The sequence below is a fragment of the Lissotriton vulgaris genome, chromosome 1_1, assembly GCF_964263255.1.
Source record: "Lissotriton vulgaris chromosome 1_1, aLisVul1.2, whole genome shotgun sequence".
Taxonomy (NCBI): Eukaryota; Metazoa; Chordata; class Amphibia; order Caudata; family Salamandridae; genus Lissotriton; species Lissotriton vulgaris.
In genome coordinates, this window is record NC_141685.1 from 263304404 (window position 1) to 263316814 (window position 12411).

Genomic DNA, 12411 nt, shown 5'->3' on the forward strand with positions numbered 1-12411 from the left:
AGAGATTTTTCACCTCCTGCTGTCCATATTAAATACTAATGGCCGCTTCAGGTGTCGCTGCTAATGCTAATTTCTCGAAATAAAGCAGTTTCTCTTCGATCTCTTTACTACAGCAGCATAGAACTAACTCATCCCTGATTAATATATCTGTTAAGCTTTCAAACTCGCAGGGTGAAGCTAGCACTCCATGTTGTCGCATAGGACTCAATAGACTCATTTAGCCAATGCTATCTTGAGGAAATGTAAATCTCCTGTCAATGATGCTCTTTTGTGAAAACGTTGCTCCAAACGTTGTACTGTCCCTTCATATTCACTTAACGCTTGACCCCCAACAGGTGTGCTGTCCCGCCAGACCCAAATAAGCTACTAAAATGCATTTTTACTTTTTCCGCTGGAACACTGAACATCAATAGCCCCCAAATGAATAGTAAATAGGAGTCTTTACAGCAGATGTGGCTCACACAGAGAGAATCAAGAAATGGTGATGGAGGATCGATGGCTTCATACAGTGCATGTTCAAACAGAAAAAAGAATAAGAAAAATGAACTGTGAAGAACAACAAACGTCAGTATTGAAATAAAGCACAACCAGAATAGACTTAAAAACAATGCTTTTGAATAACCAGTCCTAAAAACAATAAGCATACAGTGATACTCGTGCAGTGCACTTGAAACCGAAAATTACATTAAACAAAGTGGTGCTCATGTACCCTGTAGACCATTGAGGTCTTTGCACTACAGGGTAGCACTAGTGGTGGTGATCTCCTTCCTTAAAATGCAAACCATTTCATAAGGGTGTACACTTCACGAGTGTCCTGCTGCAGAAAAGCAGATCAGTTAGAAGACTGAAAGCAATTTTTTGTAATACCTGGTGCGCTGGTGTGCTGTAATCACTGTTGAGAACTAAAAGCAATGGTATCCCACTGCAGGCAATGGAGCACATTTTGCATATGAAAGTAAAATTCACCTTAAAGTGGTTGAGTGGTGTGCGTATTGCTGTTTAGCACTCTGCGAAATCGGCTCCTCCAGAATGATGTGTGCATAACGGTCATGAACATGTAATATGTACAAGCATTTATCGCGTTACTGCACTCTCTCGTTCATTTAAAAGTGAGGGATGTGACGTACTTAGTCTAAATTTGAGAACAAATTTCTGCGAAATTCAAAACTGGCATTTAGCGCTATATTTTAGCTCAAAATGTGTTTTCCATCCATTTGGGTTGAAAGACCACATTTTACATCAAATGAATAGTACCAAAAACAGTTGCCACAAAACCGGCCAGAGGTTGCTTTCTGGCCATTTGCATGCTGCTATTTTTTGGTGCATAATAGCATAATTTCAAATAAAACAGAATTTCTGAAGTTATGTAAAATATGGCGTAATTGAATCTTTAACTAGCCTTAACATTAAAGGCTTCCATTGAGTGTGTGCACCGTGGAGCAAGCTCAGACCGAGGTGGAGATGAGCAGTCACAGGGAACAAAAGACACTGTGATTTTAATGCCAAAAGTCAGCAGCACAGAAAGGCCTCTCCAACGGCTGATATCATCTGCCAGACATGACAAAATCACAACCCCAGACCACTGCAACACTTGAGTGAAACAAGAAAGCAGTGTTAAAGAGATGTGTGCGCTCCGTGGTCTCCAGTATGAAAACAGAAGTCCTTAATTGAAGATGGTACCTGTGTTACCAAACCTGTGGAGCAGAGCAGCCAGCTCTAAAAACAGCTTCTCTCCCGAGCATTCAACAGACCTTTAATCCTTGAACACAGGTTTTTACTTCGGCTACATAGTAGCAGTAAATAACCAAATAAAACAAGGGGTTCTACTTTATCTGACAAAGTGCCCAAATGCTGAACATAATCTATTTATTTCGCTTTCCATAGTTCACGTTAGCTGACCTTACTACTTCGTGTGAGTTTTTTCAATCTCTTTTTTGTAAGTCGCTGATACTGATTCCTTGCCTTGACGTTTTCGTTTTTTAGCTCTTGTGTTGTCTCGGACCTAGTGTCAAATTATGAAAACCATAGTGAATTGGCACCCTGTACTGTTTGGCTCGCTCTGAAGAACTGCATTTACGTCTAGATTTTAAACTGACATTGAGGTGAGAAGGGTCCTTTATTGTAGGTTTCTCAAAGTTAAAAAGTGTCTAGAAACAAATCTGCGATCATACAGGTTTTCAAAGTAGCTCTGTGTGCACGGCTGTACCATCTTGAGTCACTGTCTCTAGTAAGTTACTTATGATTGATTTAAGTTTAGTTTAAAACAATGTTCTTTTCTTTTAGCTTGTATTTTAATATTGCTATGGACGTCTCTGCATTAACATGTACTAAAGATTAAAAAAAAGATATGCCGTTGCTTCCCCAGATCTTTGTATAGGTCAATAGCTAAAAATGGATTTGGTGTAAGAATGAAGGCAGGGAGAAGAATGAAGGCAGGGAGAATAGAACTATTTTTGAAGTAATTTTAGTTATCAGGCAAACCTCCAGCTTTGAGCAGGATAAGTCAAAGTTTTTACCAGCGTTGCATTCCATATGATTCATATGATTTTGCCTGGTAGCTATGGGAACAAATATTTTTTTTATGATTGAATCGCTCCCTGAATCTAGTGACCGGTTTATCATTGTTGCAAAACTAATTATGCTGTTGTAATACTTTATTTCGATAAAAACAAACTTTATCATAAAAGTACATACAATTCATTGTTAAAAAAATGTATAAAAACTTTAAAAAAGGTAAGATCTTTTCTGCAACTAATTATGCACGTACTGCTTTGTCTTTCAGCAAACGAGAGAACTTAAAGCTGATCAGCACCAACAACCAGCACTTGAAAATAGAGTTTTGTACCTATCCCGATAGTATGTTTTCCACTATAGACTATCGTTATTGTTCCTTGCCAGAGGCCATAGAGGAGTCCAATGGAGCCCAGGCTGCGTCAGTCTGCGAAACCTTCTCGGTGAGTTATGGCGCTGCAGTACATGATAGCAGCTACTACAGTATCTGTAGGATTGATGAGTAACAATTAATGAACTGAAAACACATCACTCCCTCAAAATACATCACTCCCCTAAAGATTTCAACCCTCACATAAAGCTGTAACGAAAGAAATGCCCCAAAACTCCTTATCTTTAAAAGTTTCACATCCCCCCCATCATAACCAAGTAAAAAGCCTCAAGTGATCTTGCTCGCATTCTATTTACCTTAAAACTGTGACAATCGAACGTTCCATCCGACCAGCATGTGTTTATTCTGTACAGCATTGCTGCTGCGAGATTCCAAAAGCCGAAAAAAGTCAGTTTTCAGTTCATTAATTGTAAGAGCGTTATAGATTTGACTTCATGGGTTTTTCAAATGTTACAGCCACATGATTAGAGTGAGTTCCATGCAACTGTAATGTTTTTTCGGAGGCGCCAGTCACAATGTGTGGAATTAAAGGGGTTTTAAGGGTATGTACTACAGTAACTTGATGGGCAGCGCAATGGTACCCTAAATATTACTTTTGTTACAGTGACCCCTGAGGAAGGGAGATTCCCGAAATGCATGTGTCCACTCTACTAAAATTACCAGACTAGGCCAGCTTTCTCTTAAGCCTTCGCCTCGAGGTTATTGAACACCCTTTCTACTCCGCCTCAGACTAAGCAAACCCGATATTAGAGCGGGCGACTCAGCAGAATTGTATTCGCTGTATCTGTCCTAAAAAGATATCTTGAAGTATTCCTCCATTTGATCTGATGCGTCGGTTGCATAAATGTTTTCAAAGAAACTCCAAACTGGTGTCTAGACACCAGAGGAAAAGGTTCTTGTTACCTAGCAAGCTAGAGATGCCTTTAACTGTGAGAAACTAACTTGCACCTCATAGTTCCAAGACTGTGCAGACCTGGTCAGAGAGACAGTCCTGCTCATATTGGTGCACAGTAGCTCAGTCATGTGATAAGCCTTTGCATTTCTTCTTGATGAAATAAAGAACTTGTTGTGATATAAATATTCTCCCTTGTTTTACACCGGATAGCACAAAGGGGCATGTTCATTAGTCCTCATTTGGAAAGATCTTTGTTAACGTAGATGTGTTTTTTTAATAGTACAGAAACCTCTAGAAGATCAAAAAGCAAGAACTGACTTGCATTGTTTTTGGGTGGATTGAAATAAGGGGTGAAACGCAGGTCTTGGAGTGCCCATTCTGACCCCAAAGAACACCAGAGAACCAGCTCTATTGCACACCCAAACTAAACACCTGAGCAACTGCATCTATGATCTCAAACGCAAGGTCTTTAGAGCTGATCATCTGGTTCAGAAATGGTGGGTTCATTTATAGTGAGATTGTCTTTGATTTTGCCAATTCACAACTTTGTTAAAGTAAACTTGTCTACACCATTATGGGTCAAACAAATCTGCTTCTGATTATTGTGGGAAGCTGGCTCTTTATATAGTGGACCAAAACTAGGTACTCTGTAAAGCGCCCAGGCAACCCTATTGGTTTACAGAGGCAAAAATTATATTACTAGTCAGTCTTTTTTGTGGCAGTCTGGGTGAGCAGTTTAGGCCTATCTGGGGGTTAGTATTTGTTTTACTCGCAGAGGCAATACATGAGGGACACACAACAATAAATCTGAGACCAATTTAGAAAAAAACTTTTTGATACCAAGAACTTTGTTCCCAAGTAAGTACTTTTTTAAATGTGAATTTTTACAGGTAAGTAAATTTGTTCACTTAAATGAGCCTTCACGCAGCAATGCTTCCCTATGGGAGAAAGGGCTTGTGTTACATACAGTTATTTGTGCTCTGTTTCCGGGGGTCTCCTTCAGGACTTAGGGTTGTAGGGTGTCAAGATTCAAAGTTCCACCAGCAATTACTCGTTACCTGCCCTGGGGTGTCCGAGTGCAGAGGAGTGCTGGTCGTGCTGGGGCCACCTAGAAACAGTCCAGGGGCTCGGGTCCGAAGGGGGCACCGCAGGATCTTGGGTACCCAGGCTGGGGTGCTCGAATGTAAAGTGGAAAGGTCAGCTTGGTGGTTGAGGGTACAAAATCAGGACAGCTGGGCCACTCTGGAAGTAGGTCTCTGTGGTGCTGACGTCCCTTGATGGCTGCTGGGTCTTTGTGCAGTGATTAGGCTTTGTTTGCTGCAAGGGGTCTGGTACACCAGATATTGGACCTGTGATTCCAGTTTGTCCTGGTGTCCTCTCACTTGGTGGGGGTACAAATCTGACCTTCAGGTGCACAGGGTCCTCTTCTTGTTGATGAATCGGGCTGGTCGGGGAGCAGCCACTCGGTAGACCAGACTTTGCCTTTTCCGTGCCTTGAGACTGCAGGGCAGTAGCTCCTCTACTCCAAGGGAGATTGCTGGCAATTTGTGAAGCTGGTCAGCTGCAGGACGAGTTGCTGGTCACAATTGTTGAGACTGGGGCAGGCAGGGCTTTGCACCAAAAGTCCCAGTCTTCAGTCCTCTTTTCCCTCGGCTCTTCTTTGTCCTCTTCTTCCTATTTCATTGACTCTAAATTCCTTGTGTCAGGGGTGCCACCTAAATACTCCATTAGGGGTGTGAAGGAGAGTGACGTGTAGTAGCCAATGGACTACTTACATTCAAGGTGTCTACACCCTCTGATCACTTCCTGTGGGGATAACCCTGACCCAGAGAGCCTAATTCCTCCAAAACTAATATAGTTGAATTCTAAACGTTGTGTCCACGTCAGGTAGCCCACCTTAGGGGTCGAACTAGCTTGAGGTAGCCCACCTTAGGGGTAGAACTAGCTTGAGAGGGGGACATGCCTGCTGACTAGCTATTGTTCTCTGGGGTGGCGAAGTAAGCTAAAGAACGATGATGGATTCAACCCAGATCTGTGACTGGGGGTGAGTGTCTGAAAAGTTAAAGCTCTCCGTCCATCCTCTCCTTCTGTTTGCTTTGTTCGCCCTAAGTTGGCAGGGTTTATCCAGACGTGGGTCTCTTGCTCACTTTGCCACTGGATTCTTGCTAGGCTGGCTGATATGGGGGGGTTCCCCAAAAATGGTCACAGGATGCTTGTTTCTGGTCCTCCAGGGAAGACCTAGCTTGGCAATTCGGGCTGGACTGTTCCCATAAGGAACAGGGTCAATACTGATTTACATATGGCTGGGTCTGAACTGGGGTGGCAAAATGAGCTAAAGAACAATGATGGATTCAACCCAGATCTATGACTGGGGTGAGTGTCTGAAAAGTTTCAGCATTCTGTCCATCATCTCCTTGTGTTTGCTTAGCTAATGTTCTCGCCTGTCATGGTGCCAATTGGGCCTGGTGCAGGGGGTGGCATTTACCTGTCTCTGGAAGCCTTGGGTCGCATAACAAAGACCGCGGGGAGGGGGGCAGGCCGGTCTACCCCTGTCTTGCCACACACTAGTAGTCAGTAGGTTTTCAGGGGGGCACCTCTAAGGTGCCCTCTGGCTGCATGTATTAATAAATCCACCACTGGATTCAGTGTGGGTTTAATACAATTAGTTTTGATGTTTTATACCAAACCGCTCTGGAAGCCATTATCTAGCTGGTGAACTCATAAACACCGCACATGTACTCAAAATGGCTTCCCTGTTCACTTGTGATATCAAAGAACCGACTTGGACGTCACCGGTGCATATCTACTCATGCAGATATATCCATACATGTATATAGTGCATCCTGCCTTAGGGCTGTAAGGCCTGCTGTAGGGGTGACTTAAGTATACTGCATGCAGTGTCTGCAGTTATGGCTTAAGTAATATGTGTGCCATTTTGTGTTTTTACTTTGCCCTTGTAGGCTGTGTGCCATGTTGCGGAGAAGTTGGTATGTTGGTTCTGAGGGGGCCCCTAGGGAGGCGAAATGCATGCTGCATTCCTTAAGTACACTCTTTAGCCTGCTTGCCCTAGGTACCTAGGGTACCACTTACTCGTTACTTAGAAGGGTTGCTAAAGGTATTGCCAATTGGGAGAACAATTGTATGGTTTTAGGGAAAGGGATCTGGCACTGGGAGTTTGGATAGCAGGAACCCAGTGCACTTCTGTCAAGTGTATCAGATAACAGGCAAAAAGTGGAGTGACCATGTCAAAAAGGAGCACATTTCTACATCTATATTTGTCAGTAGGTTTTGCCTTCATTGGGTGATGAGCTTGCCGGTGTTCCCCTATACATTTATTCCACCAGAGCAACTGTTAAATATGCTTCAAGTTAATATTCTCCGATATTATGCCGACAGACCTCTGTGCATATTTTGGTATTTGGAATGCATTTTGTCAGATCTGTTCTTCCCTAGAGATCTTTTGAAGGAGGCAAGATAGGTGGTGTATAAGATAGATTACTAGAGGCAGTACTCGGTCCTCAAGTTCTCCGGTTGCTGGGTCATTCCACAGTGCATCCAGACTCATTTTATTTAGCAACTCTTTGAAGTTCAAAAAGCCTGGCAGGCAGTGGACATAAGCAGCCCTTGATAGTATCCTCGGTGCTTGGGATAGTTACCAAGCTGTGCTATTCCTCCTATGTGTCTAAATAGCCAAAAATGATGGCAGTGGGTGGATTGGTTGAATATTATTTTAGACCTTTGGTGCCTAGCTAAGTGTGTCTATATTGCAAGCCTAGTGTAAGAAGCCTCTCTTTCGGTCTCCTGAACTGCAGGAAGTCTGATTCAAGTCACTGAGGGAAGATTGAGCAAGTGGGTAGGTTTTGCAAGAGCTTTCTATAATGATCTCTTGCTGAATCACGTTAACCTAAAAGGACAGAAGGTTCGTAAGTGACGTGACTTGTAACGTGGTACACATCAGTTATAGCTTTCAGGATTCTTGAGGTGCGACCGTTGTGTTCTAATGTACACTTTATGCATGTCTGTAGCTTCTGTTAAGCGTATTTTAATAACTTGCTGTTTTCTAATTCTTTCCTGGCCTCAAATGTCACTAAGGATCTTCTGTCGGTGCCTTCCATGGCCAGGCGGTTGGACAGTGTGGAGACTAGGTGTTTCTGTAGTGCTATTACTTCCATCAATAAACTCCTTATTTTCCTGTTCAGAGTCTGCAGCAGCATATACTTTACTTTGAGTAATAGGTAGTGAGGTGCCCTCAGCTATGGTGCAGTGTGGTTGTTCCTCTAAAGCCCAAAATGAGCCATGTTGCATGATCATGGACTCTGATGTCGGTCAAGTTGTCAATTGAGCCCGTTAACAGGATATACAAATTCAGTTTTATTGGCCGCTGCACTTACATATGGGAATGAGCTGCTTGATAAGGTACCTTTAAACCTTCCTTCCTGCTCTTAGAATGTTTGGTGCCAAATAGCCACCGAACAGAGGCTTCAGGTGATGCTTATCGTTTGCGTATAGGATGGATCTTAGCGTGACTTTAAGAACATGTTTGCAGGAAAAGTCGAACCACTTAAAAACAATAACACTTATTCAGGTTCATTGCTGTACTGCTAAACAGGACTTTATATGATTGAATTCGGCAGGATCCCTGCTTTTTATATCCAGGTGTCCTCAAGATCTAAAATCTGTTTGAACCTGGTGTCTACAAAATTAAGCGGAGTATCGTAGGAGCTGAGCAGTCTGGGTATCTATTGTACTGACCGAGCACTATTCCCTAGTGTTACGGAATCCCAAATGCTTCATGTTGTGATACAGTAACTTATATATCCGAGGGAAATCACATATTAACAAAGTGTTGTTTGATAATGACTGAAGGCTAGGACTAATTCTAAATGTATCTAGAAAGTTGATACCACTAAAAGATTATAGTGGAAGGTAAGTACATTGTTCAATCTGTTATCTTTCCCTCCGCAAAGGAAGGCCAGTGATTACTTTCCTCGCCCTATTTATTGTTTTCTTTCAGTCTAGGTTCAGTCCTTGTTGCTTCTCTAAAGCCGCTTGCCCTGTGTAGACCATGCACATTTGGGACCCTCACATTTGTATGATGCCTCTCCGGTGGACATGCCTTCACTCCTTGGAGTCATTGTCTTTTTGAGCCTAGAGCGGTTCCCTTACTCCCACAAGCTGTTGCTATCTCCTAAATTGGCTTTCATTCTTTTCTAGGTTTCTCGACGTGAGTGTGAGTTTTGTAGCATCTCTCTGCTTTGACTTCATGTGGCTCAGGGCTTACACTGACAGGGTGTCTGAGGTCTACTTCTATCTTGGTGTGTTCAGAGCAGCCCACAGAGAGACTCCTGCTGGGCTGTTTATACCACACCATAGAGAATCACGCTGTCCATGTCACACAGGGGGCCTTGTGGCTTTTCTGTCACTGGTAACACCGTACATTTATATCTCTGAATCCTACATATAGTAAATAGCATGTGCAATAAATGTGTTTATGCCTCTTCGCGATAGTAGATGCATACACGTGCAGAGTATAACATGTTCTTAACATGGTTGGGGGGGGATGAGGTGGTATCTGGCTCACAAGGTAAAGCCTCGAGTATGCCATGAAGCCCCATCACCTCCCACAATGGTAATAATCATACTATATTCTGCACATCTGTATGCATATATAGAATTCCTGAAATTGCGTTTTTCGTGTTTGTTCTTTAAAAAGATGATTAAGGCCAGAAAACAAGGGGTTACATGTGTGCAGAAGTTTACATTGAAGAGGCCTATTGACATTAACAAGAGGTGTTTCCATGTGTAAAGCAGTTGTAATATGCAACTGTGGTAAACTTAGATTTGTCCTTTGCACTATAGTATAGTATTGAAAGTGTGAATGAGTGTTTATTAGTGCAGATGCTCTAAATTTAGTAAAGCTGTTTAAGTACTGTTTTTGAGCCATTTTGTGTGTGTGTGTGTGTGTGTGGGGGGGTGGGGGGGGGGGTTATAGTTGGAACAATGTTTCCAAAGGTAAAGCATTTTTTTAAAATTTGCCTATAACCTTGGTGCCATTTGACGAATCTTAACAACATTTTCCCAGGAAAATGGTCCGGTGATCCTTGTTGCACATGGAAAGTTTCTGGGGGATTTGTGAAGCGGGGCCTGGGAAAAATGGGGTTGAAAAATGTGTGTTGCATCAATAAATATGTCACTGGAATTACCTGTCAAGAGTGTGATGAATTTCCCCTTCAATTGGTAGTTGTTTTGTGCTGATACTCTTTGGTCTCTTCAACCAATCACGTGCCACATTCAGGGGCAGAAGGAACTGTGGGACACAGTATTGTTGTGCATTTATATCAGAAGAAAGCAAGGAATTCTGTATAGTTGCCAAGTTTAATTGGAGAGCTGCTCCTGTTGGAGCTCATCTAAACCAGCTACTCTAAATATGACCTGGTGTATTTTTCTAGCATAACTTTTAAGCATAGGATTAACACTGCTGCGCTAGAATGGCGACAAAGCCTTCTGCCATTTTTGCAGCAAAGTCTGTAAACTAGTGCTACCTATACAGAGCTTAAAATGTTGTGCTTAATACCCCTTGTGTCGAGACAAACTAGAGCGAAACGCGTCAGGGGAGCCTTTTCTTATTCCAGGTTGGTTTGGATGATATTTTACCCATTGAAGTGTGGATAGAACTGTGCCAATTGTATGCTTAAAAACTCTGCTAGAGAAAAAGCCACTTGAGGTCACAGGTGTTGTGAGGTGCTCTAACGAGGGGGCAGCAATCCACCTACACTTGGGAACTACCAGAGGTTTTTGCTTAGTTTGTATAATTTATGCTTGTGGGACCTTAGTTTTTATATTGAAACTGGGTGAAAGGGAAAGCATTTCACAGACTTACAAATTGTACTAGCTATACCTGATTTCATTGTATAGGCACAATTTTCATTATGCTTTATTGATAACAAAATGTATTTGTTGGTTAAACAAAGCTTCTTCAAAAGATCTTAAGGAAAACATTACCAGTTACTTAAACCGCTGGCTGGGCTTGGGATAGCGCAGAATCTTCATTATTTCTTAGTGTATGCCATAATGATTAAATAAACGACATATTTTCCCTGTCTTAGGCTTATGGATGGTGTGCAAATGGTGTGACATGTCCCCAGTCGCACAACATTGACCTCATTATCGATGAGGATGAGAGATCGAAAGGAGGTAAGCGGAAGAAACGGAGGCACCGCAAAAAGAGGAACAAGGCGGAAACCTCTGCAGTGCCTGAAGGTTCAAAAGAGGAACAGGAAACCATAGAGCAGGAGAACTTGGAAGACGCAGACGAGCCCTTGGACATCGATGGAGCAATTCCTTTCAAGAAACCCTGCATGGGACTTGACCTAGAGGATGATTATCTAGAAAACCCTGACCAGGAGGGTTTGGTGGCTAATAACAATGGAGATGTTGCACAGACACCTCATGGGAATATTCTGGTGCAAATAATGGAGCCAGTTAAGGAAGAAACAAAACCTAATCTTGTGTGTGAAAGCCAGTTGGAAACCAAGATGGAGGAAGAGCTAAAGGATCCTGACTGTCAACAGCCCGACTCCAGTTTCCCAACAGTGAATGAGTCTGACTTGGATCTCAGCGTGCCGAGAAACAATATTTCAGTCCAAGAGGAACCACCTCTCATCACTGAAAACACTTGCACAGACACAAGCAAAGTCATCAGCAATGTACAGTGCACGCTGTGCAGCAAATGTAAATGTGAGTTGGGAGTCACTAAAGCTCCAGAGAGGCCTGAGGGGGGCACCCATAGGGCAGGGTTTGATGCCTTCATGACTGGCTACATTATGGCTTATGTATGGATGGTTAAGAAAGGTTCAGACGGGGACTCCAAGGAAGCACCATGGCTCCCAGACTGTCACAATAAGGTGTACTTAAGTGGCAAATCTGTTCCACTACAGATTGTGAAAAGCATGTTCTCCAAATCCTCTAAGGCACACAATCTTAAGATGAAGCTTGTATCTGGTGATGGATAAACCAGAGCACTGGAACAGTTCAGACTTTCTGACCAGGTTTTATTTTCCATATTAGTTTTTTGGGACCCAAATCGCTAAAAAGAAATTGTTAGCTTGAAATGTGTTTTCTTTTGTAAAGTAATAGATCAACTTTATTGTCTGAATTAATTTTCCTTTTAAAAAAAAAATATATATTAGATTTTTTGTGAACTAGAGTGGTTTCTTTAGTGTTTGGGAGGAAATAAAAAAAAAAAAAGCTGGAGGATTTAGAGACCAGGGGTGTTCTTCCCAGCTAGCTGTGGTAGCTTTCATGCTTTTCGTCACCTATACATGCAAACATGGGCCCATTGCCTCCAGTTGTTGCCACTGCATGACAGTGGTTTCCAAGATCCTTCAGTGGCTGTCCGCTTCCAGACCACTGTTGGGCCCACACATACACCGGGCCAGTACAGGCTGGTTTTGATTCTTGAGAAGCTCTAATCTATTTACCGTATTGCACCATTCTGACAACTTGTGCTATCATTGAGTTGGGTGGAGTTAATCATTGGGAAGACTGGTTGGTGAAGATGGCTGTGCCTCAGATGATCCTCAGCGCACTGCGGTACTCTTTATTGACCAGGTGA

The 12411-nt window shown here is 42.6% G+C and overlaps 1 protein-coding gene and 1 non-coding gene across 2 annotated transcripts; both read left to right on the forward strand.

Moving 5' to 3' along the window:
- Positions 1-478: 478 nt before the first annotated feature.
- Positions 479-11889, forward strand: LOC147746878 (target of EGR1 protein 1-like). Its single transcript, XM_086925063.1, has 3 exons — positions 479-564; positions 2783-2954; positions 10904-11889. Exons 1-3 carry the CDS (start codon positions 479-481, stop codon positions 11807-11809), a joined length of 1164 nt encoding a protein of 387 aa, XP_086781189.1. The 3' UTR covers positions 11810-11889.
- LOC147746879 (small nucleolar RNA SNORA11) lies at positions 9110-9238 on the forward strand. The gene has a single exon (XR_015300392.1). It is a non-coding gene; the product is annotated as a small nucleolar RNA SNORA11 (small nucleolar RNA).
- Positions 11890-12411: the final 522 nt, after the last annotated feature.